This window comes from Peromyscus maniculatus, chromosome 23 (genome assembly GCF_049852395.1).
Source record: "Peromyscus maniculatus bairdii isolate BWxNUB_F1_BW_parent chromosome 23, HU_Pman_BW_mat_3.1, whole genome shotgun sequence".
Taxonomy (NCBI): domain Eukaryota; kingdom Metazoa; phylum Chordata; class Mammalia; order Rodentia; family Cricetidae; genus Peromyscus; species Peromyscus maniculatus.
Genome location: NC_134874.1, coordinates 2,857,106 through 2,884,571, shown reverse-complemented (window position 1 = coordinate 2,884,571; position 27,466 = coordinate 2,857,106). Strand labels below are relative to the sequence as shown.

Below are 27,466 nucleotides of genomic sequence, written 5' to 3'. Positions count from 1 at the left end.
GTCCTACTGAGCAGGAGGCTTCTGTCTGTCCTTACTGTGTCAGAAAACAGCAAGAGGGATGAATTTCAGGGTGCTGTGAGGTCTGTTCTTTCAGCCAAACCCTAGTTCAGGCTAACTGAACCTGGAGAGGTTGCCTCGGGGGGCAAGGAGCCTGAGGGGGAAGCTCCCTTGCATCTCAGGCAGGAGGAGGTCTCTGGAAAGCAGAGTGCTCTGGGTAAAGAGACAAGCAGCGAACAGCCACATTGGTATCAGCCTCTAATTGGATGCCGTGAGCAGAGGCGATCTTAATTGCCAACATTAATTATCGTCTGAACTGCTTCCCACGTGGTGACTGTGCTTGGAGTGCCCCTGGGAGAGCCGCGATCTGGAAGTCTGAAGGGCTCCCGACTCCTTCAAGTGATGTGGGGCCAGGAGCACATGCTGCCCGGCATTGTCTTTATCTTGGTAGACATGAGGTGTGTGCATCCACGTGTGCGCATCCGGCCCTGCCCTCTGTCACTGACCATCACATAGTAACGCTGACTCTCTTCACCTTAGCATGTCTCTGCTTGCCATGTTCCAGATGTGAGCAGTACAGCTGGATCAGGTTCTGTGACGGTATTAGCTCCGTGGCAGCTGGCACACAGTAGGTACTCAGTGAATCTCCATGGAACGAGCGGGTGCACGATTGGATGGAGAGGGGGGGTTCGTGGCGTGCACCAGTGCGCACGCATGCGGGAATCATTTCTGTCAGTGTGTCTTTCCCTGCCTCACAGCTGTAGATCTGTCTGGGCATCAGGTGGGTTCCTGTGGGGGTTTCTGCCATGCATATATGTAAGTCCCTAAGCAGGCTGATGTCCTACTTGGATTCCACTCCTGAGCTTCTTCATGCTCTTCACTAACGACGGAGAAGCCTGAGCTCACAGAGGCCTCAGAACACAGCTGTGCTCTCGAGGGGCCAAGCTTCAGCGTGATCAGATGTGATCACCATGCTGGCTGGGCATCTGTCCCTGGAAGGCATTGGGAGGCTGAGGGTCCCCAGCCTGAGCCAGCTGCCTCCAACCGGCCCCCTTTTCCTGTGTGTCTTATCTCTGCAGGTTCTGACGGGGGGGTGAGGGGCCTTATTTTGTCTGCCCTTGCTGGGCTCTGCGGTTTTGGGACTGATGTCTTGGTCTCTATCGTCAGCAGACTCCCCCAGGTTCTCAGGCTGAAGAAAGAGCTGTGAGTCTCTTGCGCACAGGGCAGTAGAGGCGAGGTGGCCACAGATGCCTAAGTCCTTGGTCCACATACCTTCCTCAGGGCATATCCACCCCTTCCTGCTCCATTTAGTTAGCCCCTCCCCCTGACATCCTGACTGTCCATCCATGGCTTTAGACACAGACTTCCACATTCCAAGCTCCTTATTCTGATTTTGACCTTGGAATGCCTCCCCAAGTGACATGGGAACAACGTGGCCCCTTCCAAGTTTCCTCTTCTGAGAATTTGATGTTAGCAACGCCACCGTTGGCCGAGCCTCCCCTCCCCCCACATTGACTCTTTACCTGCTGCCCTTACTTTTATAAGATGATAGGAGGCCAGAGCAGTCATGTGACTTGCTGAAGGTCGTACGGCATGTGAGCCGCACAGATGAGATTCATATCTGCAAAGCTGACCCATCTCCAGAGCCTACAGCTAGTGCCATGAAATGACCGATTTATCTCAGTTCAAGTCCCATTCTCTTGCCCACCTGCTTAGTTCTGGCCCAGTCCACTCCCTGGTGACAGAGCACCCATCTCTGCGTCCATCCCCGTCCATCTCCTCCACTCTCTGGGATGTTCCTTGACTGGTTGGGACTGCAGACCTCCCTCCGCATGACCCTCACCTGGGCAAGAATCACGGCCGCAAAGCTGGAGGAGGCTTCTGAGTCTTCCCACGGGCTCCTCAGATGCCTCACCTGAGATGATCACTTAGCGTCCTCATAGCAGCTCCACTGTGGACGGTGTTTCCCTGCTCTGATCTTCAGGACCCTTGCCCTTAGGCAGAACGGTCATGTGACCAGTATTCACTGTGCTCCATGTGATTCCCACATGCCTGTCCAGCCCAGGTGTGGAGGCATCAGTCAAGCCTGCGGGCAGAAACTCAGATTTCTCCAAAAAGGCAGCTGCCACAGTCCCTGGAGGTGGAGGCCAGTTCCAAAGTACCCCTGCCTGAGCCTGGGAAGGGCTGGCTTCCCGGCCATGCCTCTGGGGCTTCCAAGCTTATAGCTGAACTGACATGTTGGTGTCCTTTGCTCACAGTCCCCTCCCGCGCTGTCCTGATGTCATTGTCTGTGTGTGTGTGTGTGTGTGTGTGTGTGTGTGTGTGTGTGTGTGTGTGTGGTGTATTGATGTGTATGTGGAGTGTGGTATGTATGTGGTCTGTGTGTGTGGTGTACTGGTGTGTTTGTCGTGTGTATGTGGGGTGTGGTATGTATGTGGTCTGTGTGTGTATGGTGTATTGGTGTGTGTGTATGTGGGGTGTGGTATGTATGTGGTCTGTGTGTGTATGGTGTATTGGTATGTGTGTGTATGTGGGGTGTGGTATGTATGTGGTGTGTGTAGTTGCTGTAGACTCCAGGTGACAGTCCTTTCAGTCACTGTGTTTGCTCCATGGTGTTCACGGATACCTTCTACATCACCACACCCCTCAATTCTGTTAATGTCCATCTAATGACATCCAAGTGATGTACTGTGATCTCCCTAACCACCCCAGTGCTGGGTACAGCTTCTGGCTTTCAGTTTCTCACTTCATTGGCCACACTTGCCCCGAGCAAGCTCGTGTTCAAGGCCCTGCTTTGCCTTCTGATCTAACCCTGTGGAATTAATTTCCAGAAGAGAGATTCTGGATGTAGCTGGGTGATTCTCTAACTTGGGGTGTCTGGTGCGCTGTAGGATATAACAGCATCCAGCCCCCACATGTCACCACATACTCTAAGCCATGGTAGCCCACTCTCTCTCCAGATTTAACCTCCAGTACCCAGGGGCCGACTCACCTTCCATCAACAAGCTTGACGTTAAAGGATAAACTGAAAAATAGATGCTCTGTGGACACCAGAGATTTTCCAAAGAGTCAGGACAAAACTGAGCCATGGCAGTGCTGGGGAGTACTGAGCTCGGTGAAGGAGTACCACAAAGGGAGGCAGGAGCTTGAGTTCTGGCAGCTGTGCTAAGTCCTTGCTCTGGAAGGTCTCAGTCCCTCAGCTCTGAAGTGGGATTGGCGATCATGACTCACCCACCAGGCCCTCAAACAGTGAGGGAGGCTTTGACCCGTTGACTAGTGCTGGCCACAGAAAGTGCCCCGTAAATGCCAGCCAGGTTTGTCGCTCTGCAGGGGCCCCACAGGGAAATCCCCCTTTGGGGAGTGTCTTCGTTACTGGTCTCTGGCTGTGAGCACCATGACCGTGGCAACTCCGATAAACGAAAGCACTTAACTGGGTGCTGGCTTACAGTTTCAGGGGGTTGCCCCATGACCATCATGGTGGGGGATGTTGCAACACACTGGAAGGCATGGCCCGGGGGACCACTGAGAACGGGAAGATGGATGCCCAGGTGGCAGAGCCCTGCACTGTGCTGCCCCAAACCTTTTACACCAGGTCCATCTCTCATGCTTAGCATTTTTTCCCAGGAGCCTCTGGCCCATCTTAATTGGCTCATTTACTGATCCGTTTAAGATGGCTGAGCTCTCAGTGAGGCGGTGGTATAAATCCAAGTATGGCTCTGGGCTCACACGCACACACAGAGCAGTACCCTACACAGATGACCTAGCTTTGCATGCCCGGGACATGCCAGGAGGGCCCTCTACGGTCTCTCCCCTCCTGGGTAGAACGTGTGGTATCTGCCGGGACTCCCAGGGCTTCACATTTTCCCCATCTGCAGCGAGAGCCTGGGAAGGCTGTGTTGATGAGCTGTAGACTCTGCTCAGGAAGCCCCCTCACACTCGGAACTCTGGAGTGGGGCTGCGTTCTCGCTCAAGGCCAACGGGTTCTGTGGTCTGTGTCTGCAGGAGAAGTATGTGGAGGAGCTGGCCGCTGTGAGGCAGACATTGCAGACAGACCTGGAGACGTCCATCCGGCGCATCGCGGACCTGCAGGCGGCATTGGAAGAGGTGGCATCCAGCGATAGTGACACAGAAAGGTGACTGATGGGGCGATGACTGGGTCAGAGGTAACTGGGTCAGAGGTGGGGCTGTGCTCGGCAGAGCTGCTGTCCCTAGAGGTCCCAGGCTGTACCTGCTGGGGCACACAAAAACCTCTGAGGGTTGCAAGCATAGCTGGGTGGTTTGGACCTAGAGAAGAGAGCCGCCGCCGTCCTTGTCACCTTGTCACCATGAAGCCCGGGACCTGGCTTGCTGGACGTGAGTGAGGCGGTTGGAAAGAGAACAGACCGGTGAGGAGGGGTCCTGGAGAAGCAGCTTGTCTGGTCTAGGCCTGTTTTCACGGCTTTCTTGATGCTGTGACACAGCTCCCAGATCCGGCTACTTAAATGTGAGCTTATCTCGACTTATGCTTCAGGGACGCCAGTCCATCACGGCAGGAGGGTGTGGCAGTCTGTTCCTGGGCTTCCCCTGCCATCCCAATGCGTTTGTCCTGCCAGCACGGCTACCCGTTCCGCCGCGTGGCTGCCCCATTGTGGCCTCCATGGTGCAGCCTCTTGCATAGGCTTGTGCTAAGCAGCCCGAAGATGTGGCTCCCTCCTGGTGGTCCTGCTGCCGCTGTCCCCACCTAAGGAGCAGCACTTGGGAGTCTGCCAGCCCCGACCCATTTGCTGGTGCAGTCAGAGCAGCCAAATACCAGGCCCTGGGGAGAAAGCTTCTCTGTTCCGAGGACCCTGACTTCAGGGACCTTCCAAGTCAAGCAGCAAGTTAGCTTTGTGCTCAGACTCGGAACCCGAGAAGTTTTGTAAACCTCGCCTCACGAAAGGAGTGAGGAGTGTTCTTACTGTGCTGCCCTGGCTAGCTTAGAACTTGCCATGTGAACCAGGCTGGCCTTTGAACTCACAGAGATCCCCCTGCCTCTCTCCCCCCCCCCCACTCCCACAAGTACTGGGATTCAAGGCATGTGCTATCGCTCCTGCAGTTAGGGCTCAAGCCTGACCGGTGAGGTAGACAGAGAGGGTTATGGGTCGACTGTGATTTTCTCCATGGAAGAACCAGATATCAGGATTAGAGATGAGTCAAGACCTGAGAAGCCCTGGCACTGAGGGAGAGGACACATGTAACACTCTCTGTCTCTCTCTGTCTCTGTCTCTGTCTGTCTGTCTGCCTGTCTGTCTCTCTCTCTCTCTGTATCTATTTTCTAAAGTCTGTGCAATGAACACACACATTCACCAGCTTTCCCAGCACCCTGTTTTAGGAGGCTCTTTTCTATGTGTTTTGCACTCAGTGTGTGGATGCCTGTGTGCTGGTGTGTTCATGTATGTGCAGGTGCATAGGCACATGTGTGCATGTGGAAGCCAGAGGTCAATTTTGACTGTCATTCCTCATTCCTCAGGAGCCATCTACCTTGTTTGTGGAGACAGAATCTCTCGCTAGCGAGGCTGGCTGGCCAGTGCGCCCGGGGATCTGCCTGTCTCTGCTCTCCTAATGCTGGAATTGCCAGCATGTGCCATAATGGCCAGCATTTCTCTCACAGGGGTACTGGAGCTCACACTAGGCATTTCTCACATGGATATTAAAGTTCACGCTCAGGTGTTTCTCATATGGGTACTGGAGCTCACACTAGTCATTCCTTACATGGGTACTGGAGCTCACACTCAGTCATTCCTCACATGGGTACTGGAGCTCACACTCAGTCATTCCTCACATGGTACTGGAGCTCACACTCAGGTATTTCTCACATGGTACTGGAGCTCACACTCAGGTATTTCTCACATGGTACTGGAGCTCACACTCATGTATTTCTCACATGGTACTGGAGCTCACACTCAGGTATTTCTCACATGGTACTGGAGCTCACACTCAGTCATTACTCACATGGTACTGGAGCTCACACTCAGTCATTACTCACATGGTACTGGAGCTCACACTCAGGTCCTTCTGCTCACATGGCAGACACTCTACCTCCCTAGCCACACTTTCATACCTAGATTGGGAATGTAATTATCACCTTCCTTGGGGAAGTTCCCAGGGGTCAAAAACCTTGACCTGTGAAGAAGTTCATGTCCAACCACAGCAAGACAGAGATGCTGGGCAGGTGAAGTGCCCAGAATTTCTGTTCCCTGCTCAGCAGTGGCCAGACTGTAGGGGAGTTGGCAGACATTGGTGCAGTCACTTCCCTCAGGAAGTGTCCCTCCAGTAATGTCCCTTCCACCTCCTCCATCAGCTTCTCAGGGAAAAGATTGCATGTGTTAAATCTTTTATCACTGATGTGTTCTAGGAGTGGACACTGGCTTTCCCAGAACATTTGTGCTCATGACAGTGACATGGAATGGCTGGGGACACTGGGATCTTTGGCCTCTGAGCCATGTTCATTTTCATTGAGAGATGTCACTTTCCCAATAAATAATAAAAAAGGAGAAGGGATCTCAAAGGAGGTAGAGTAGTCATGCTTGGAGGGATGGGGACAGGTTGTGGCATGAAGTGGAGGCCAGACTTCTCAGATGGGGAGTGAACCAGGATGAGGTCACAGAGCACCCCAGACATCACCCCAGTCTGTGGTATGAGGGATTCCCTCCAATCCTCAGAGGTTTGCTACCCCAGATGATATACACACAAGAACCTTCCTCTGTCTGTTTACCTGGCAGCAAGACTCACCCTCTCCTCTGCCTGGGCCCATCTTTTCTGAGCTTCGGGCCTTGGGTAACTGAGTCCAGCTCGAGACCATCTTATTCTGGTCTACACACCAGAGGCCATGCATCGTCTGCGCTGCTGAGCCTCCAGTGTATTATTATTAATAAACCCGGAGCCAGATAGTAGGGTGAAAACCTGAAAGATCAGAGAAGCAGAACAAGCCAGAGCCAACCTCACCTCACCAACTCCTCAGCTGGTCCTGTTTCCATGAATCCTCAGACTGAAAGCCTCTATGTTTAATATAGTGCCTGGCTTCTTTCTCTGATCTCCAAGCAAGCTTTATTTATTAGAGCACATATAAAATATCACCACAGGATGCTGTTTACTGGCTTGCTCCTCATGGCTTGCTCATCCTGCCTTCTTGTGACATGCAGGACCACCTGTCTAGGGGTGGCACCACCCACAATGGGGTGGACCCTCCCACATCCATCATTAATCAAGAAACTACTATATAGACTCACCTCTAGGCCACTCCAACGGAGGCATCTTTTTTCAGCTGAGGTTCCTCTTCTCAGATGACTCTAATTTGTGTCAAGTTGACAAGAAAATAACCAAGTTGACAACCCAGGAAGAACATCACTGACTATCAAAAACAAGAAGATAAGTTGACCACTGTAAGTCAACCGCACAGAGCAGGGCTCCCAGTTCCTGCCCCGATGCCAGCCCAGTCCCCACGTCAGCAACTCTAAGCTATACATTGTGCCTGCTTATCTTCAATAAGAGGTTCGGATTGGAGCCTGAAGGATTGGTCCTAGATGCTTCTTTATGAATTCTCAATTAGGACTCAGACCACTGGGGTGGCGAAGGGAGGCGGGGGGGGGGGGGGGGGGAGAGAAGTCAGGGGAGAGAGAAAACCCAACTCTTCAGATGGCCGGAGGAGAATCTTTGAGAGACTCACTCACATGATGCCAAATCACAATTCTGCAATTCACACGGAATTAGATCTTAATGGAGCGGGCCTCGCAGGCTGGAAGCGGAGCTGCGTGCCCAGAAAGTCGGGCAGCATACAGTGGTGCTTAAAAGCCTGTGTGACTCTGCAGCAGGTCCTGGCACTGTCAGTTAGACTGTGGCATCAGCCTTCTTAGATTAATGGGGGAAATGTTTTCAGTGCGTCCCCCAGGCTTGGAACAAGCTCATTAGTCATGGAAAGAGGACTGCATTGGCTGACGGGCAACACCATCTATTCCCGGCCCCAGAATCTACAGCTGCTCTGCCTGTTGCTTTTCCTTGGGATGCGGTGCTGTGAAGAGGCTCACAGGTTACCCTTCCCTTCAGAGTCCCAGATAAAAGCGTGCCAGTTCCTGCTGGGCCCATCTGAGATGAGCACTCTGGGAGCGAGTGTATCCTGGGAGGCCGGGGAGAGTGGAATCAGAGCATTCGCCAACACACATCCTCTAATGACCTATCCGACTTCAGGCTGTGGAGGAGACCTGGACAGATCTGGATGGAACCAGAAACCAGCCTTCTGAGGACATACTGTGAGTTAACTACTCACTGTTGCGTCCTGGCTCTGGCCAGAATGTGAAGTTCTCCACTTCATGAGAGGACAGCCTTCTCCCCACAGCTCTCTCCTCATAGCTGGTCCCCGGGTGTGATGAATATGACCTGACCTGGAAGAATGGCTTGAGTGAGCTCTGCATTTGTCAAAGAAGGTTGACACTCAGTCAGAGTGTCAGCACGGGCCCCTGTGCCCTGTAGCATGTGCTTAAATGGTGCTGTGCAGGCTGCCTGGATTTCTGAGCATGACTGTATCCAACACACCGCTGATGAGATGGATTCCCAGAGAGCCAAAGCTCCCACAATTCACGGTGCCTATTTCCAACAATGCAGGAACCGGCGATGATGAGGACACGTGACCTTTCTGGAGGACAGTTGTTACTGCTTGATGCTCATAGCCTGCCCTTGCATAGTCTCTGGGCTCCTATCATTATCTTTCCCAAACTATAGATAAGGAACTGAGTCTCACAGGTGTCTAAAGTCTTGCACCGATGCATGTACTAAGTGACAAGGCCATGCCTTGGTTTTGAGGCAGCCTTACTGCCAGCCTCAAAGGTGGCTTTGTTATCACATGCTGTGTGCCCTTCATCTCATATCAAGGTCTCTGCTCTCTTCTGGGCTGCCATGATGGTGAGCTCATGTCAGTCACCAGCACAGAGCAAATGAATTCAGGCGTTACTTCTCAGGCTGTATTTGCATTTAGACTGCGGCCGTCTGGCACAGGTGTCCCAGAGGAATGCATTTGAAGACATTTAATCAATTACCTCGATCCTCACCAACGCCTGTTTGAGAATTCCTGGCACAAGTTTCTTTCGGAAAACAACGCTGACCAGGATGACAGAAAGGACCGCCGTCGCCAGCCAAGGGCTAGGGTTTGAGCCTCCTCGCAGGTGCAACCAACCGGATCAGCACCATGGACAGCTCTCCTGGCCCCCAGCCTCTGCTTGCCATTAACAGAGGATTACTGACTTGGATTTGGCTTGCTCCAAGCACAGGCGTGGGTGGGGGAGTGGGAGCTGGGTGCAGTAATGGTAGCTACAGTTTGTTTCTTATGAGATGGACTCAGATGCATTCCCTTCCCCCTCCCAATGGTGGGCTACATGGTGCATTCATAAGGCATGGGAAACCCAGATCTCCCTGTTCAGCTGGAAACCATCATAGGCTTGGACCTGTGATGCAGAGTAGTCTGCAGGAGCATGAAGGCCAGCTCCCTACAAAGGTGCTGTTTACAAAGCTGTGTGTGTGGAGTAGGGGCCACTGGGGGTGAAGAAGCATCCAGCTGTGGCCAAGAACCAGAACCAATGACTGCCACTAGGTTAAAAGGTCAAGAGAAGGTGTAAATTCTTGGAAGAAGGGGATGGCCACATGGAGGAGGCTGCAACAGATAATCAGCCCAGTGGCCTGCAGCAGAGAGAAAATCAAGGAATAAATACCATGGCCTCTCTGCCTCACTTCTTCCTTCTGCAGTCGGATGATGATGCCTCAGTGGCTGAGCCCATTGGGAAGCCATGCAGGCAGCCAGCATGTAGATGTTACTCATACATTCCGTGGAGTCTGCTCCTACAGAGCAGGTCTAAAAGCATCACACAGTGTAGCCCAGCAGAGACAGTGGTGAAATATGACAGCAGAAAGTAGCCAAGTGTCCAGAGGAAAGACTCCCTCCAGGAGGTAGTGGCTCTGAATGCTGAGTCCCCACAGCAGCCTTCAGGGATCAAGACTGGATGAGTGTCAGCACCCATGCTTGCTCTGTGGTTGCTGTCCAGAGCTGTCCTAGCAAAGAATGGCGTCCAGTGGGTCCAAGCTCGGCAGTGTAGGTTCCAAACTGAGAATGAGACTGTCGGCTTCCTCCATAGCTCTCACCGAGAGGTAAACGAGTCCTTGGGATTGGACATTCGGCTGTAGGTGCTGTGGACATCGCTCTGTATAAATAAAATGCTGATTGGCCAGTAGCCAGGCAGGAAGCATAGGTGGGACAAGCAGAAAGAGAATTCTGGGAACAGGAAGGCTGAATCAGGAGATGCTACCAGCTGCTGCCATGAGTACCAACATGTAAGATACTGGTAAGCCACGAGCTATGTGGCAAGGCATAGGTTTATAGAAACGGGTTAACTTAAGATAGAAGAACTAGATAACAAGAAGCCTGCCATGGCCACACAGTTTGTAAGCAATGTAAGTCTCTGTGTGTTTGCTCGGTTGGGTCTGAGCGGCTGCGAGACTGGCGGGTGAGAGAGATTTGTCCTGACTGTGGGCAAGGCAGGACTGGAGAAAACTTCAGCTACATGTAGGTTCTGAGGAGCCTACTGCCCCATCTCCATGCAGTCATGCACACACACACACACACACACACACACACACACACACACACACACACACACACACACATGCTTCTGTGCTGTGGCAGGGTCAGGTGGTGAAGGCTCACAGTAGCTGTGCTCTGTGCAGCGCAGAGGCAGTGATGGGCAGAACCTTCACGGTGAAAATAGGGAGGGGCAGGAAAGAAGCACTGTGCCCAAAGTGCCGGCTGCACTTTTTAAAAAAACGTAAAATGCCAGGGGTGGTGGCACATGTTTGCACTACCATCCCTGGGGAGGCAGAGACAGGAGGCTCCTTGGGATTTGATGCCTGGGCAGTATCCTTGGTGAAGTCCAGGCCAATGAGAGACTCCACCTCAAAAAGCAAAGGTGAATGACTCCTGAGAAATGATAAGGTTGACCTCAGAACACACAGAGATGTATACACATATGCACATCCATATTCACATGCACATGCTCTCTGTCTCTCTCTCTCTCTCTCTCTCTCTCTCTCTCTCTCTCTCTCTCTCCACACACACACACACACTCTCTCTCTCTCGATACAAACAACAGTTTGTTGCAGCTGTGGTGTGGTGTGGTTCAATAGTCCCTTGCTATTGAACTGATCGAGTATGGCCTGTAGGTTTCTGGTCTGTGAGTCCTAGTGCAGAAGGATGAGGAAGGCATGTTCATGGTCCATAAGCTCATCAGCCCACTGGGGACAGAAAGATGAGGCCTCTAGGGTGGCAGATCTTTAGAGAAAGAAACAAGCAATAAGTGCATCCTCCTCAGACCTACCCAGATCCCAGCAGATGCAGCTGGAGGCCCAACCTGAGGACTCAGAGTCAATGCAACTTAGAGTCAGGGGCTTGTGGCACAGTGACTACCAGCATGCCACAAAGCTGGGGTTGGAAGTTCAGTGGCCTTGTGCACAAGTGTACTAACTTCATTAGTAAAATGGAAGCAGGTAGTGTGGGCAGAGTGTGCGAACAGTGTTTCTCCCTCAAGAATAGCTACTGGTGTAATTAGATTAGGAATTTCCCACAATGCCCCCCGGGAAGCTATCCCGCCTGTGTGTCTTGATTTGTTGGCTTCCCAAAGAATATGAAGCCAGAATATGAAGCTCCAGGCAGGTTGTCAATAACAATATGATGAATACCAGTGATGCCAGCTGCATTTCAAATTTTTGTTTGGTTTTGTTTTATGTCTGAGTGCTTGGCCTTGCATACATGTCTTCTCACCACGTGTATGCCTAGTGCCCTTGGAGGTCAGAAGAAAACATTGGATCCCCTGGAACTGTTGTTCCAGGGGCTTGTGAGCTCCCATGTGGGTGCTGGAAGTTGAAGCAGAGTCCTCTTCATGAGTAGTCGGCGCTCTTCACCAGAGCCCACCCCACGGGTGCAGGGGTGGACGCCTACATATTAGTCATCACCCACAGTTTGCCACGGAAGGCAGAGGACAGCCCACTGACCCACAGCCGTACATTAGCAAAGGGTGGAAATGGGATTCAAACCCAGGTGTGTGTAGTGTTGGAGACCAGGTCCCCAGCCCTGGCTGCACAACCGTGACACGTCTCGTCTTGTGTCTCTCCTAGTGTCCAGACGGCCGTGGACTGCAGCAGCCGCAGCAGAAAAGAGGAGTAAGTAAGCCCCACATAGCTTACCAAGGCAAGCCCCCCGGCTCTGCGTGCGCAGTTTGCAAGGCGAAAGTCCGCAGCCAACCGGAGAACTCTCCGCAGTGCCGATGAAGCTCTGACTTCACGGTCTAGCATGTGCCTCATGGGAGCGCACTCTGAATACCTGCCTGACTTTGTTTAGACAGAGGGAAGCCGTGGGTGATCATGTCACTGTCCCCCACCACCTCCAGTGACTCCCTGTTGCCCCAGAATAGACCTTTTGGATAGGCACCTGTGTCCCGTGTTGACCTTTGACCCCTCCTTCACCCGTGGTCCCTGTTTTCCTACTGTCTGTACCCTGATCTTTGCTGACCTCCAAACCCGTGTCTGCGCTGTTCCCACCAAGCCCTTGCCTTCCCGAGGCAGGGCTCAGCCGCCACACTGACTTCCCTTTTCCTCCAGGAAAGAAATGGAAGTCCCTTACATAACCTGGGAGCCGGCCCTCTGCCCCTCTCTGTGGGTGTGCTGATGAAGCCTTCGTTTTGTGGCTACTCACAGAGATAATTTTCCGCTCTGCTAGGAAGCCATCATGAGGACAGGGTTAATGTTAAGCCCCTGCCCCCGTGGTGACCTACTTAGTGTCACATAAATATACCACACATTTGTGCATGCATGGGCCCATGTGCGCGCGCACGCGCGCGCGCGCACACACACACACACACACACACACACACACACACACACATGAGTAGCTGTGTAATTCTCCCCTGGTGCTACTTTCACAATCAAAGAACATAAAGAGAAGACCCAGCTTGCCATGGCGATCCCCAAAAGGTGAGGGAGGCTTGAAGACCTTCACCCTCTGCATATCCCATGAACCTATCGTTTGGTGCAAAATTCAATGGCAAGCTTGACCCTCAAGTCAGAGGGGGCTTAACACCACAGTTTGTGTGTGTGTGTGTGTGTGTGTGTGTGTGTGTGTGTGTGTGTGTGTGTGTGTGTGTTCCCAAGAGTGCAATGGTTAATACCAAGGGTACTGGGATAAAAGCAAGCAGGTTGTCCATCAGGCACTGGTCTGGTGGCCTTGGCCAAGACCCAAGTGCCAGTGCTTCCTCCCATTTCATAGGCCAGTACCAGTTCTCTGTCTGTGGTACAGCATGGTGAATGCCCTGCAGGGGCCTGGCTCCCCATGTGGAGTGATGGTCTGATTATGGTCCTTGCTGCCATTGCCACTGATCAGTGTCCTAACTTTGGCTTCTAGGGACAATGTCTCTGTCATCAGCTCCCAGCCAGAGGGCAGTCTACGGTCCTGGATGAGCTGTTCCCTGTCCCTAGCCACGGATACCGTGAGGACCCCCTCTCGACAGTCAGCTGTCAGCAGCCCTCTCCTCAGCCCCAGGTAAGAGTCTTGCCCTGTGACCTGGATGTGGATGACAGCTCAAACACTCAGGCTTGCAGGCTAACCTGGGGGTCGGGGTGTGCCGGCCACTTCCCAGCGGTGTCATTTCAGGAGGTTACTCGCCCTTTCGGGGTCTGAGAAGTCACTGACTCGGTGGTAAGGAAGGACGCAGCTGTAACACAGACATCCACAAGGCATGGCTCGTCAGTTCTGTGGAATAGTTCAGCGTGAACAAAGAATAACTAGTCTGTATCGCTGCTTCCGTCTTGGGGGTCACACTAGCGGCTCTTTGGTTTAGAAATAAGCACGGTCAGTTACGGCTTTGTTTCGCTTTTGGTTGCTGTTTTGAGTGGAGTCCTAAGGAAAATGGAGCTAAAGCCAGGCACGCTGGCACAATGTCTGTTACCTCAACGGCTCTGGAGGTTGAGGCAGGAGGATTTCTTGAGCTGAGACATTTGAATTCAGCCTTGTAGTATGGTGAGCTACAGACTTTACAAGAGAAAAGAGAAAAATCTATTGCCCTGTGTTTCTCATGGAGAAATTTTATTTTAAATCTTTAATGTAAGGTTTTATCATCTCGGGGCTAAAGAGATGACCCAGCAGAACTTGGACGGCCAGATCTTGTCCAGCACCTGAGCTCAGTTCCCGGCCCTGTATTGGGGAGATCACAGCCGCCTGCGACTTAAGCCCCAGGGGATTGAATGCCTTTTCCTAGACTCCCAGAGCGACGGCACTCAAGTGTACATACACATGCAAGCCTACAAATAATGAAGAATGAAAGCGAAGCTTTTAAATTATTGATTTTATTTTTGTGATTATTATAGGATTATATCATTCCCCTCTTCCCCTTTCTCCCTACAAACCGTCCTCTATACCCCTCCTTGTTCTCTTTCAAATGTATGGCTTCTTTCTCATTAATTGTTGTTATATTCATATGTGTATGTAGGGGGTGGTGGTGTCTGTGTGTACTCCTGGATACATAAATACAACCTGCTCGGTATGTATAATGTTAGTCGTACGGATATATTTTCAGGGTGGACCATTTGGTATTGGATGCCCGGCTGGTGTGATCTTCCCTGGGGAAGGCTGTCACGCGCTCAGCTTTCCTCAGCTGCCTACAGTTCTTTGTGTAGGGTTGAGACCCCGTGGGTCCCCCGCTCCCACCCACCCCCACCATTACCACCCACTTTAGTGTGTCTATTGATGTCATTCTTGTTCAGATCATGTTTGGGCAGTCATGTTGGTGGTACTTTATGGATATAGCTTCTGACATTACTAGGCCACATAGTCTCACAGCAAACTCCCTGATTCTCTGTTCTTATCATCTTTCTGCTCCCTCTTCTCAGCGGTCTCCAGATCTTAGGCTCAGGAGTTGTAGATGTATCTGCTGAGATTAGGCTCCATAACTCTGCGTTCTGATTGGTTGTATAGTTTTCTGTAACAGTGCCCCTATGCTGCAAGGAGAGGTTTTCATGATGAAGGTAGAGAACCACACTTTTCTGTGGGTGTAAGGACAAGCATTTAGAGTGTGGTTAGGGGTCATGCTGGTTTAGGAAAGTGATAGTTATAGGTTCTCCTCCAAGATCCATGACTTCACTTGCCCTGGGTAGTTGGCTGGGTTTCCAGTACCAGGCATGATTTTCCTCTCGTTCAGCAAGCCTAAGACCGTTAGCTGTTGGTTACAGCCAAGGCATGCCTGCCACTACTACACCCTTAGTGTTACCATGCCATGCTGATCGTTGTTATATCTCACAGACATCGTAGCTGGGTAGGACTGTTGGTGGCTTCCCTCCTTTGGAAGCTTGTATGGCGCCTTCTGTACCAGGAAATCTAGTCCTTGGGAAGGAGGCATCCAGGTCAGCTCCAACTCAGGTCCTCTGTGTTCTGTCCAAAGTGCATGGTGTCCAGTCATAGGGACTTATCTTCCACCTCTGGGCAACAGCAATAGTCTACAATGCTTTGGGAATCCCTTAGCTAATCCTGACCAGCAACTCAAGAAGGGGTTTCTTATGCAGGGTGTTGGGATTTGTATTAGGTGGTCTTTGGCTCTTGAAGAACATTGTTACCTCAGATGAATTTTTTTTATTTAAACTGTATATGTTTATTTAGTCATTTATTTATGTGCACTATTGGTGTTTTTAGGTAATTAATAGTATGATTCCTAATGACTTTTCCAGACATCCCTACTGTTATTTTATCTTCCCCTCTCCTTCTTCTGTATAGATCTCCCCCCATCCCCTCATTAGAGACCTTCTTGTCTCATTTCCTCCACCAGATCACTTGTTTTCTGCCAGTCTCCCACCCACCCCCACAATGGTCCTGTATTACTTTTCTGGCTGCCCCTGTGACTCCAGGATCTTTATTGACATCTGAAAATCTAGAACTGGGAGCCTCTGGAGAAACAGAACATGAGACATTTGCCTTTCTGGTCTGGGTCACCTCACGTAACATGATCTTCTCTGCCCCCAAAGTGTGTTTTTTGTTTACATTCCACAGTGTATATCTGTACCACGTTTTCATTACTCACTGTTGGCTGAAGGACATGTATGTTGTGTCCATTTCCTGGATGTTGTGAGTAGAGCAGCCAAGAGCGTGGCTATGGCTGAGCAAACATCTGTGGAGTAGGATGCAAAGTCCTTTGGGCATATGCCAAGGTGTGGTGTAGCTGGGTCATATAGTGGATTTATTTTAAGTGTTTTGCGGGTGCTCCACGCAGTTCCATAATGGCTTCACCAGCTTGCAACCCCATCAACAGTTTGGTGATTGCTCAAAATAGGACACCCACAAATCCAGGAGAGTGCCAGTCGCAGAATCCCCCATTGGCTGTCGCAGTCCTTCACCAGAGGCATGACCTCTGTCCTTTGCTCTCTGGATTTCAGCTCCATTTCCCTTGCAAGGGCGACCCTGATGTAATCTGGACCTAATGTCTGTGAGTCAAAAACTGTGGGTCCAGCAGATATGTAATTAAGATGAACCGCTCACTGCTGCTATGGTGACAGAGGGACCAGAGTGACAGACAGAGAAGCCATCACCATGTGGAATAGACTCAGATAAGCCCAGTCTGCTCTGATAGCATGTGCCAGGGTGTGGGGTGTTTCAGCAAGAAGATGACCGGGTAGAGCCTTGAAGACCTCTGGCACATGTTCAGCCAGTGGCAATTGTCTGAAGAAAATCTCAGGTTCAAATATCTGATTCAAAAAACATAAAATTGAGGCTCTAAGAATAGGGGCGCCTGGGCCACTCCCAAGAACCAAGTTATCTGATAATACAACCATCAGTGTGGAGAAAAATTCTGGTCCACTGTGTAGATGAGGACATGTCTTCTCTTCCATTGAGTCCCCTGTCCATGGTAGAGAAGTCAGAAAGTGGGTGACTGACCATTCATGTGATGTCCAAGTTGTGTGACTAAGTTAGATTGGGGTGTCTGAGGCTCCACCTACACCGTGCCCCAAGGTGTTTGGCACTTGTTTGCATAAGAGAGATTGGGGGGCATTGGGGTGTGGGGTCAATGCACGGTCTGTAGTCAGAGCCCACAATTCCAATCCTTTATCGTGTCTGGCTGTGTGAGATGGACAAGTTGCCTGGCTTCTCTGTTCCTGTGTCCTCACGAGGATGTCGGGGCCGTTGTCAGGTCTCATGAGATGAAGTCTGAACAAGCTGGCTTCCGGAACTGGCATCTAGAAAGAGTTCTACCAGGAGCTGTGTTAGGAACACAACCATCTACCTGGTGCTCTGGGGAATTCCAGGAGGATCTTACCTGATCTCCCTCCCAGCTTCATGTCTTCATTGCATTTATTTATTTTTGTGGTGACCCTGAATCCAGTTAGTTCTGCCCATGTGACTGTGGATGCCTGGCTATCCACCAGGGCTGGCTAACCTCCATCAGGCCACATCCCCAAAGGAAAGGTGCTCCCCCTCCCTCGGCAACCATCAGCTGGAATAGCTCCCCTGACAGGGTGACTGCTTACCCGTTATAGAAGATGGGGACCAGAGAGGGTGAGCGGGTCCGACCCTCATTCAGACAGGGCATCCTCAGCGGCCCCAAGCAATGTCCTCCAGTACCTCCCGAGCTCCCTGCTCTGTTCCCCACTAGTCCTGGGTCCAGTCAGCCATGTCCCAGAGTGGGGGTACTTGTGGAATAGCGTGTGCTGGTACCTTTGTAATAAGAGACCCCTTGCCTGTATTCTCCATGTCTGTGTCCCCAGGGCTGGTTCACAAGCTGTGCTCCAGAAATACTTGCTGAGCAAATGAATAACTGACCACAGTGTGTAGCTAGAGTTTTCCTGCCTTGCCCACAGTCAGGACAAATCTCTCTCACCCGCCAGTCCCACAGCCGCTCAGACCCAACCAAGTAAACACAAAGACTTATATTGCTTACAAACTGTATGGCCGTGGCAGGCTTCTTGCTAACTGTTCTTATAGATTTATGGAAATTAATCCATTTCCATAAATCTATACCTTGCCATGTGGCTCATGGCTTGCTTCACATGCTGCTTGTCATGGCAGCGGTTGGCAGTGACTTCTTCTGCCTTCTTGTTCTTTCTTTTCTCCTGTTAGTCCCGCCTATACTTCCTGCCTAGCCATTTGCCAATCAGTGTTTTATTTATTGACCAATCAGAGTAATTTGACATACAGACCATCCCCCAGCAACAGTGCACTGGCGGTGGTTCACTATTTGCTGTGACCAGAGAGGGCCAATAATTCACTCAATGCCACACAGCAAATAAGAGGAAGGGCCCGGCTTTGAACCTAGGTTTGAATCCCTCCAGAGCCCCTGTCTGTGTGCACCTCACTGCGGCACCTCGAATTGCTCACCTGGTAGAGAATTCTAGCATCATTTATTCACGCCAAGAATGCCTAAGGATTATGACTTAGTATGTAACCCAGCTGGGAGGGGTCAGGTAAGGACTTGCTGAGTGCCGGGCTCTAGGTGCAAAGTCCTGAAATGCTGGAATGCTTTTCTTTATTTTTTCTTAAAACATCATTTTAATAATATTTTATTCTTTGAAAGTTCCATATGTTATATAGTGTATATTGGTCATCTCCATCCAACACTACCTCCTTGCAGCTCCTCAGAGTGGCTCACCCAATCTCCCTCCCAGTTTCGTGTCTTCATTGCATTTATTTATTTTTGTGGTAACCCTGAATCCAGTTAGTTCTGCCCCTGTGACCGTGGATGCCTGGCTATCCACTGGGGCTGGCCAACCTCCATCAGGCCACATCCCCAAAGGAGAGGTGCTCCCCCTCCCTCGGCAACCATCAGCTGCAGTAGCTCCCCTGACAGAGGTGTGTCTCGGGGTCCCCTCCTCCACCCATGTTGGAGCTTCAACAGCTTTGATGTTGTGCAGGTGATCACAGCCGCTGTGAGCTGGTAGTTTGGAGCCATGCTGTGTCCAAATGTCAGCTCCCCTATCATCTGCTGACTCTTAGGCTCTTTCTGTCCCCCTCTTCCAAGAACTTCCCTGACTGAGCCTTGGATGGCGGGAGGTTGGTATGGATGACCCATCCACAGCTGAACACTCAGTGTTATTTGTAAGGGATGCATTGTCGAGCTGTTCTGAGCCTCTGAATTAGCCGTCATCCGCTTCACAATGAAGCTTCTCTAGCCAAAGGCACATCCCAGCAGCAAATGTCTGAGTATAAATGTAGATACTTAGAGTACAGTTTGGCAGCGTGAGCATTTTACAGTATAACACCAGTAGGTTTCCTCCTAAGGGCCTGTGACACCCCCGGCCCCCAAGTCATGGGTTTTTGACCAAGTTTACAGTGTCAGGTGTGAATGCCCCCCTGTGGAGCAGGTCTCATACGCAGTCAGAAAGAGGTTGGTTTCCCCGTAACCATCATGCCAACGGGCAGTCTTCCCAGCTGGTTGGTTCTGCATCGCGTAGGGTCAGCTATGGGTATGGAACTGAGGTCTTTCCTACCCCACTGGCCTGCACAGCACCCTCCCACACTATCTAAGCCAGCCATAGGAGAGTCTCCTGGTTGCTCCATGAGCTGCAGCTGAACTGACTGATGTCCTCAGCAATCGGGTCTTACCAGGTAGTTATGAATGCCAACCAAGGGTAATGCTAATAGCTTATGCTGGTTTGAGTGCCTCTGAGACCTCCCTGACCAGTGACTCCAAAGGAGGTGCCCCACACCTGGCTGTGAAATTTTCACTTCACACATGTCTTCTAGAAGTTGCGTTATCTACCCATGTAGGGAACTTCTGTTTAAACTGCGTGTGTGTGGTGTGTGTATGTGTGTGTGTGTGTGTGTGTGTGTGTGTGTGTGTGTTGTGTGTGTGGGGGATATGTGGGGTGTGTGTTATATGTGTGTGTGTGTGTGGTGTGTATCATATTTTCTTAATTGACTTACAAACTAGTGGATTTCCAAGGTTTCCTGATGTTCCCTTAGCTTTTATTACCACCCTGACCCTCTCCTCTCTCCAATACTCCTATCTCTGCTTAACCTTTCACCCTGGGTTTTCTGTCCCTCTTTTTATGGTAGCTGTGTTCTACTGTCCCCTCTGATTGAATTTCTCCTTTGACCGGAAGGTCCTCGGTTTCCACACAACCTTTTCAGGCACCCTTCATTTTGGTTAAGCCCCCCCATTTCCCCACTCCCCTCTTCTCTGCTCGACCCTTTCTGTCCTCACTGTCCCTCTGCCCTTTCATTTTACTTATATTTCACACACACACACACCCTCCTCTTAAGATGTCCACCCCCAGGAGCCTGTTTCTGGTTTCTCGGCTTCCATGTGTATCAGATGAAGCATACAAAACAGAAGATTCAAAGAGAGGACCCTCAGGGGTGGAAGCATGTGAGGTTTGTCTTTGGGGATTTTTCCAGTCCCATCCAATTATTTGTGAACTTCTTGATATCATTTTTCTTTACAGCTGAGTAACATTGCCCTGTTCGTTAGTACGTCTTCCTCACCCACTCCTCCTGACGGACATCGAGGCTCACTCCGTTCCCCGGCTTATGCTGACTGCAAAATACTTGACCAATAGCTCAAGCTTGCTGCTAATTTGCTCTTTCTTTTTAAGTTAACTCATATTCCTTATTTAACCTCTACCATGTGGCGATACCTTTATTAGCATGGCATGTTCATTTCCTGCTCCCTCTGTTTCTGGCTGGAGACTCCTGACTCCGCCCTTCTCCTTCCCATCATCCTTAGTTTGGTTGTCCTGCCTATATTTTCTGCCCTGCTACTGGCCAATCAGCCTCTGGATGACTGCATCTTAGGGCTCAGATCCTTTCCCTATTTACAGTTCAGAATCTCAGTTGAGGAGTGAGTGGTCCCACAGTTGAGATTCAGCCTTCCCACATCAATTAAGATATTTCTCACAGGCATGAACAGAGACCAGTACCAGATAATTCTAGATCCTGTCAAGTTGGTCTTGACTAACCGCCACTCCCCTGTTTTCAAAATCTATGAACAATGGATATGGTAATCTCCTGGTGAACATGCTAATAACTTGGTGAATATGGTAATCACCTGGTGAATATGCTAATTGACAGGTGAATATGCTAATGCCCTGGTGATTATGCTAACCAGCGTGGCTATTTCTCTGTCCCCTCTTATCACAGTTACAGAGACTTTCTTCACATGGGTTCCTGGAGAGTTCTTGCTTCTGTGTAATTGTACAGAGTTTTAAACTCCCTTGCTCTCCTACAAGGGACTAGAACTCAAACCAGTTTCAGATAAATATTTGTGACTGGATTTAAAGTGTCCAAATTGAGAGTTTTAAAACAAAATCTCCACTAGAAAAAAATCAAAAACAATAAATATCATTATTATGATAATAAGGGCAGTATTAGATTTTGTCTGAAAAACTGCAAGAGAAAAAGAAGGGTAAGGCCGTGTCAGTACAAGATAAGGAGTTAATTTCTCTCTGTTACTGTGAATACAACAAAATTATCATCTTAGGATCGTTTTACCCATGGATGTGTGCATGATCGTTCTTCCTAAATCACTCAATATTTAAAAAAAAAATAAGAAGCTAAGAGTCCAACAGGAGAACACCCCATACCACCCCCTAACCTTCGTTATCTTTGAAAAGGTTTGGCCCTCTTTGGTTTGGGGTATACCCTTCCACGCCTCTCTCTGCGTACTTACAAACGTCTCTCACACTCATAGATAGCACTTTTGTGAGCTCTTGGAAGGCACAGCACTGTGTGTGTGTGTGTGCTCCTCACACATCCTATGGTGCCTTTCCACTTTGCTTCCGCCGTGTGTCTGGGGCTCTTTCCTTCCGAGGCCTTGACTCTATCTCCTGGGAGGGGCTTCTTAAGTGACAAGTTGCTTTATTTAACTGTGATTGTCATATTTCACTTTTTGGTGCTTTTTAGACATTTTGTCACAAACTTGTCAGGCGTCGACAAACCCGTGTCCTTCTGTGTGGATTCCCCCAGGTCAAAGGGCACTTGCGCTTAGAACTTGAGTAGCTGTCTATCACAAAACCGGCACCACGTCCCACCCTAGACAGGGGAGGGTTCCTACACACCTGGCCCCGTCTTGCCTGGTGCTTGGCAGGACTCCATGGATGAGCTTCTTGGGCACTTACAGTTCTGCTGAAAAAGAAGGTCACTCTAAAAACAGAAGAGCGAGAGGGCAGACTTCTGCCGGGAGCTGAGAGCATTCCCATGTTATTTACAAGAGGACGTCGGCTCCAGAGAAATACACCCAAAGCCTTGTGACTTATGGCCGGCTGGAACCAAGCAGCTGCCACTGATAAATGTGAGCCCTTCTGGAGACAGACACTAAATCACCTCCACGGCCCCGGAGGGTGAGCTTATGCCTGGGTGGTAGCAGCTGACTTGGTTCAGGAAGCCACTCAGAACAATTGGTGGGGGCGGGGTGGGGATGGGGGCTGCACCCCCTCCCCCCGAGTCCTGCCATGTCCAGCACCTGCTTCCTGCCCTCTGAGACTGTCCCCTGCTGGACCCTCTTCACCTCCTTGCTTTTGTCTCTAGGACACTCTGGGACTCCCAAGGAGGGCAATCCTTTCTTCTTGCCCCTCGCTCCACACCCATCGGAGCCTCAGCCTTGGCCACGGGTTCTGCTGCACACTGAGTCCTCAGCCCGCCTGCACACGGGGCTCAGATGGGTGTCAGCGCTTCTCAGTCACCACCCTCACTTGTGAGACAGTTAACACTGCTCTCTCCGGCACCCCGCTCTCTCCTGCACCCTCTCCTTCCTTCCCTCCCTCCCGGGACTAGGGTCCTCTCCTTCCTGTCCTGCCCATCACTTCATAGGCCAACTGATTCCTTTCTTCTTCTGTTCACATCCAGGCTTCTCAAAAGGGAGGCCTGCATGACCCCTCTTCACTTCCTCTCTCCACATATGTCTGTCCCTCAGTTTACCTCATCTCCAAACCTGCTCTCACCACCTCACTGAAACTACATAGACCAGGCTGGCCTCGAACTCACAGAGATCTGCCTGCTTCTGCCTCCCCAGTGCTGGGGCTGAAGATGTGCGCCACCACGAACTTTCTTACGGTTGTCAGCAGTTTCCAAAGAGACACCGCATTCCGCGCTCTGTCTTTTTTCTTGATGACTCCTCAGCGTCAGAAACACCCAGCTCTCTGGAGAGCTCTGTTCACAACTGTGCCAACATCTCTTCCCCGAGAGACCCCCAAACACCTTTCTGGGTCCCTTCCTTCCTACCCCCCCTCCCCGAATGCTGGGGTGTCCAGGGACTGCCGCCCACTTGGCTGTTTTTCCTTGCCTGGACAGCAATTCATTCTCTTGTGACCGCTGACTCCCCGGCTACAGAAGCATTCGGGTCCAGCACTGCGGCACTTGTGTTACCCCAGATTTTGAACGTCTTTAGCCTCTCAGGAGTGTCTCTCCCACCTCTTATCCCCTAAGATGTGCTGATGGCAGTCGCCTCTCACCACCCACCGGTGTCATCCATGCCATTATGGGTTCCGTCAGTCATCAAGTCACTCCGGTGGCAACCCTTGATCCACCTCAGCCCCTTGTCCCTGTTCCAGCTGGTCCCTTGCACTCACAGCGGCCCCAACACCTGTCGCCGTGATCATCCTTCCTCTCCAGGACTCTGGGAAAGACTTTTCAACCCGCCCCATCCTCTGTCCTCTCCTCTGTACTTGAGCCTGTGTGGTCTTTCCACCATGGTAATCTGGTTTCCATGGCTCCTTACACCATGGGCACAGGCCACATCTGGCCCTCATCTTGTTTATGTCGATAAAGTTTTATTAAACCACAGCCACGCCCACGGTTTGCTTATGCTCAACCTTGACCTATGCCCTGTGGAGTAGAGTTCAAGCGTGTAAGCCAGCTGATGGTGCCCTCCAGGGAACCCTTGCCTCTGACTGTGGCGTCAGCGTCCCCCTCTCTGCCTTGTGACTTGGCGGCCTCTCTCGTGCCTGCTGCTTTGTCCCTCTCTTCACGCTAATGTGGTCGCACGGCCCGTGTTTCTCGACTGTCTGCTCCTTCTCCACCCCGTGACTCAGATCATATATCTCCTGCCTTGCAAGCCGGCCTCGAGTCCCTGGCGAGCCAGCTGCTCCTCCACTGTGCCTCACAAATCTCCCTCAACCAGTTCCCGCACTCCCTCTGCCATGCAGATGAGCTCCGAGTGGCGCTGGCCTCTGTCACTAGACTCAGAACCCTCAGAGGCTACAAGCCTTGTCTTGGGCCCTCTGGGCCTCACCATATAACATGGTGTCAGGCACCTAATCAGAGCTTAAAAACTCTCCGCGGAGCAGGTGAGTGCTGGGGGAGCAGACATCTGAAGGTCCCTCACGCGGTCACTTAAAAGGGTGATGTTGATGTCCAAGGGTAGGCTGGACCTGCTGGCTCCTGTCACAGAGTGAGTGCTGAGCAGTATCAGATGGAACACGGTGTGGGGCTGAAGGCCTGGGGCTCAGCCCCTAGTGTACACTGGGGCAAAAAGCAGACAGGGAGCCTGACGATAGGTAAACTGAGGCTGGCAAGGATTATACTTAGAAGGATGGAGGGAAGGCTGGTAGCTCTCTCTGATTTCTCTTTTGTGGGGTGTGGGTAGGCACATGTATACCGTGGTGCCTATGTGGGAGTCAGAGGCTGAACTCCAGGGTCAGTTCCTGCCTTCCACTGAAACCAAGGTCTCTTACTATGCACAGATGTATGCCAGGTTAGCTGGCCCCTGAGCTGCTGGGAAGTGTCCTGTCTCCACCTCCCTCTTGCTATGGGAATGCTGGGATTACACACACACACACACACACACACACACACACACACACACACACACACACACACACACACACACACACAGAGTCTCCTCTGGTTTTACAAAGGGTCCTGGGGATCCACACTTGAGTCTTCACTCTTGGGAGGCAGGTGCTTTATCCACAGGGTGTCTACCCAGCCAGACTGATCTCAGCTTCCATCTGTCAGTCACTGCCTGATCCATCAACTCTGTCCTGCTTCTCATCCTCAGCCTCACCACTGGTGGGATTCACAGGCTGGCTGCATGCCGAAGTGAAAGTATCGACAGCCATGGCTTGACCACGCAAGGCCTGACCACCATGCTGGCATTCAGCAAGCAAAAACTGCCCCCAGCCTGTGGTCTTCATCCTTGCCTATGCCAGGGGTTCCTGGAGAGGGAGGCCAGGGCTAGATCCATAGCGGCACCCCACGAGCATCTCCCTTGGCAGGGAAATGGGGTGTCAGTGAGCTCTGTTTGAGTTACAGGGGGCTTAGTGTGTTTGGGGACATCTAGCTAAGTGAAGATTTAAGAAAGGCTTGGAGCTCTGGGTGGAGTCCTGGGCAAGGCTTGCTGGTGGAAGTCAGTGATGCTAAAGGAAACTCGGCTTGTTCAAACAAAAAGGAAGTGTCACGTGTCCGGGAGATCCAAGGAGAGAGGCAGAGCCTCAGGTGTGGCTGGATCCCTGAGTGCAGCCGTCACAGGACCTGGTTCCCTGCTGGCCTCTCTGCTCTGCCAGCCTCTGCTGGCTCCTGAAGTCAGCCAAGTGCATGCTGCACCATTCTAAGGCCAGGTTTAAAGAGTTTTCTCTCTGTGTCTCTGTCTCTCTCTGTCTCTGTCTGTCTCTCTGTCTCTCTGTCTCTCTCTGTCTCTCTCTGTCTCTCTCTGTCTCTCTCTGTCTCTCTCTCTCTCTCTCTCTCTCTCTCTCTCTCTCTCCCTCTCTCTCTCTCTCAATGGCTCTGCCAGGTCCTGAGCCTAGGGAGACAGCCAGGAAAGACAAAGGTGACAGATGCCACCCCCCTCCCACCTTAGGCTCCAGGGTTCTCACCTGATTCTGGGAGGCTGGGTAAGTCCCCGTGAACTGTGGGGATTCTGGGGGAGCAGGGACACCCACAAAGGACAGTGGTTACTTCACCTGAAGCCAGAAAATGGTCCTGAGAGAGGAAAACAGTATTTCCCTGCGGGGAGAGGTTTGTAGGAGCAGACAAGATGCCGGGGGGGGGGGGGGGGGGGGGGGGGACGACATGGAATGTTTGTGTCCCATTGGTGACCTCACAGACCCCAGCACAAGTGTCTTCCCACTCACAGACCTTGTTCTTCCCTGGGCTCTGGTGACCTGTCTGTCAGCCCATAGTCAGTGCTGGTGACCTGTTGGTTATCTCATAGTGACCACTGGTGACCTGTCTGTTATCCCATAGTCAGTGCTGGTGACCTGTCTGTTATCCCATAGTCAGTGCTGGTGACCTGTCTGTTATCCCATAGTCAGTGTTGGTGACCTGTTGGTTATCTCATAGTGACCACTGGTGACCTGTCTGTTATCCCATAGTCAGTGCTGGTGACCTGTCTGTTATCCCATAGTCAGTGTTGGTGACCTGTTGGTTATCTCATAGTGACCACTGGTGACCTGTCTGTTATCCCATAGTCAGCGCTGGTGACCTGTCTGTTATCCCATAGTCAGTGCTGGTGACCTGTCTGTTATCTCATAGTCAGCACTGGGGTATTTGGAGTTCTCTCTGGGCTCACTCCTGTGGACGTGTCCCAGCGTGGAGGGCCGGTGGTCACTGAATGAAGGATTCTACCTCATACAACCATGGAGCTCTTAATTGCTGCATAATCCCCTCTCATTACTGCTGAACCTACTGAATGGATTGCCCTAGTCTCGCTAAAAGATGATCGCAAACTTGCTCCTCCCCTGGGGGGGGGCTGCTTTCTATAAACACTCCGCCCATACTCTTGGCTTGATCTCGTTTTCATGTAAAGAAAATGATCTAGTTAGACACCAGCACTGTCATCCTGCCCTGCCCCACTTGGTTTTATTTTATTTGTCTGCCTTGAATTAGTAAAAAGGTCTAAATTACAGGGTATTGTTTGTTAAGTAAAGTTGTATTGCTCAAGGAAATGCAATTACTCTGCCCCAGACTAGAGCCAAGGACCTGTCAGGAGGGCAGCGCCCATGATTAGATAACACTCATTTGTAATTAGCTCATTAATTATAGATATGTGAATGGATGGGTCTTAGCTTAAAAAGCGTGTTCTCGACGTAGGCTTAGTTTTCTCTGTTGATCCCATTCCTGCAGCTTGGTGTTTACCCTCTCTGAATTCTTAGAACTGGAGCACAGGATGATTTGATACGCTCTGAACATCCTTAGTGACTGGTTTGTGAAGAGGGTTCCATGTCTTTCTAGGCCATGGAGGTTCTTTACAGACTCATCAGTACTGGGGGGGGGGTGGTCAGTGGGGCAGGTGCTGAGACTGGAGGAGAGTGGCCAATGTAAACCCTTGACCCCGGGTCGTGGGCAGAGCACCAACAAGAGACCAAGGCAATCTTCGGGGGACTCAGGGCTCATCCACAGGACCCATGCCCCTCCTGAAAGGATCCCACACAAAGAAAGGCTCTGTCGTGTCTGGTCCTCGATGGTGAGGCCCATGACACTTTCAGAAAATGGGACGTGTAGGGCTGTGTG

At 51.2% G+C, this 27,466-nt stretch overlaps 1 protein-coding gene and 1 long non-coding RNA gene across 3 annotated transcripts in view; one reads left to right on the top strand and one right to left on the bottom strand.

Moving 5' to 3' along the window:
- Myo18b (myosin XVIIIB) overlaps positions 1–27,466 on the top strand; it is a 214,287-nt gene that overhangs the window by 168,355 nt on the left and 18,466 nt on the right. For both annotated transcript variants that reach the window (XM_076560972.1, XM_076560971.1), the window contains exons 40-42: positions 4,000–4,130; positions 12,166–12,210; positions 13,448–13,585. In XM_076560972.1, the coding sequence (XP_076417087.1) occupies positions 4,000–4,130; positions 12,166–12,210; positions 13,448–13,585 (314 nt within the window). The remainder of the gene's footprint in view (positions 1–3,999; positions 4,131–12,165; positions 12,211–13,447; positions 13,586–27,466) is intronic.
- LOC121825441 (uncharacterized) lies at positions 18,407–25,988 on the bottom strand. The gene is made up of 2 exons (XR_013047783.1): positions 25,831–25,988; positions 18,407–22,141 (listed from the first exon to the last, which is right to left on the bottom strand). It is a non-coding gene; the product is annotated as an uncharacterized LOC121825441 (long non-coding RNA).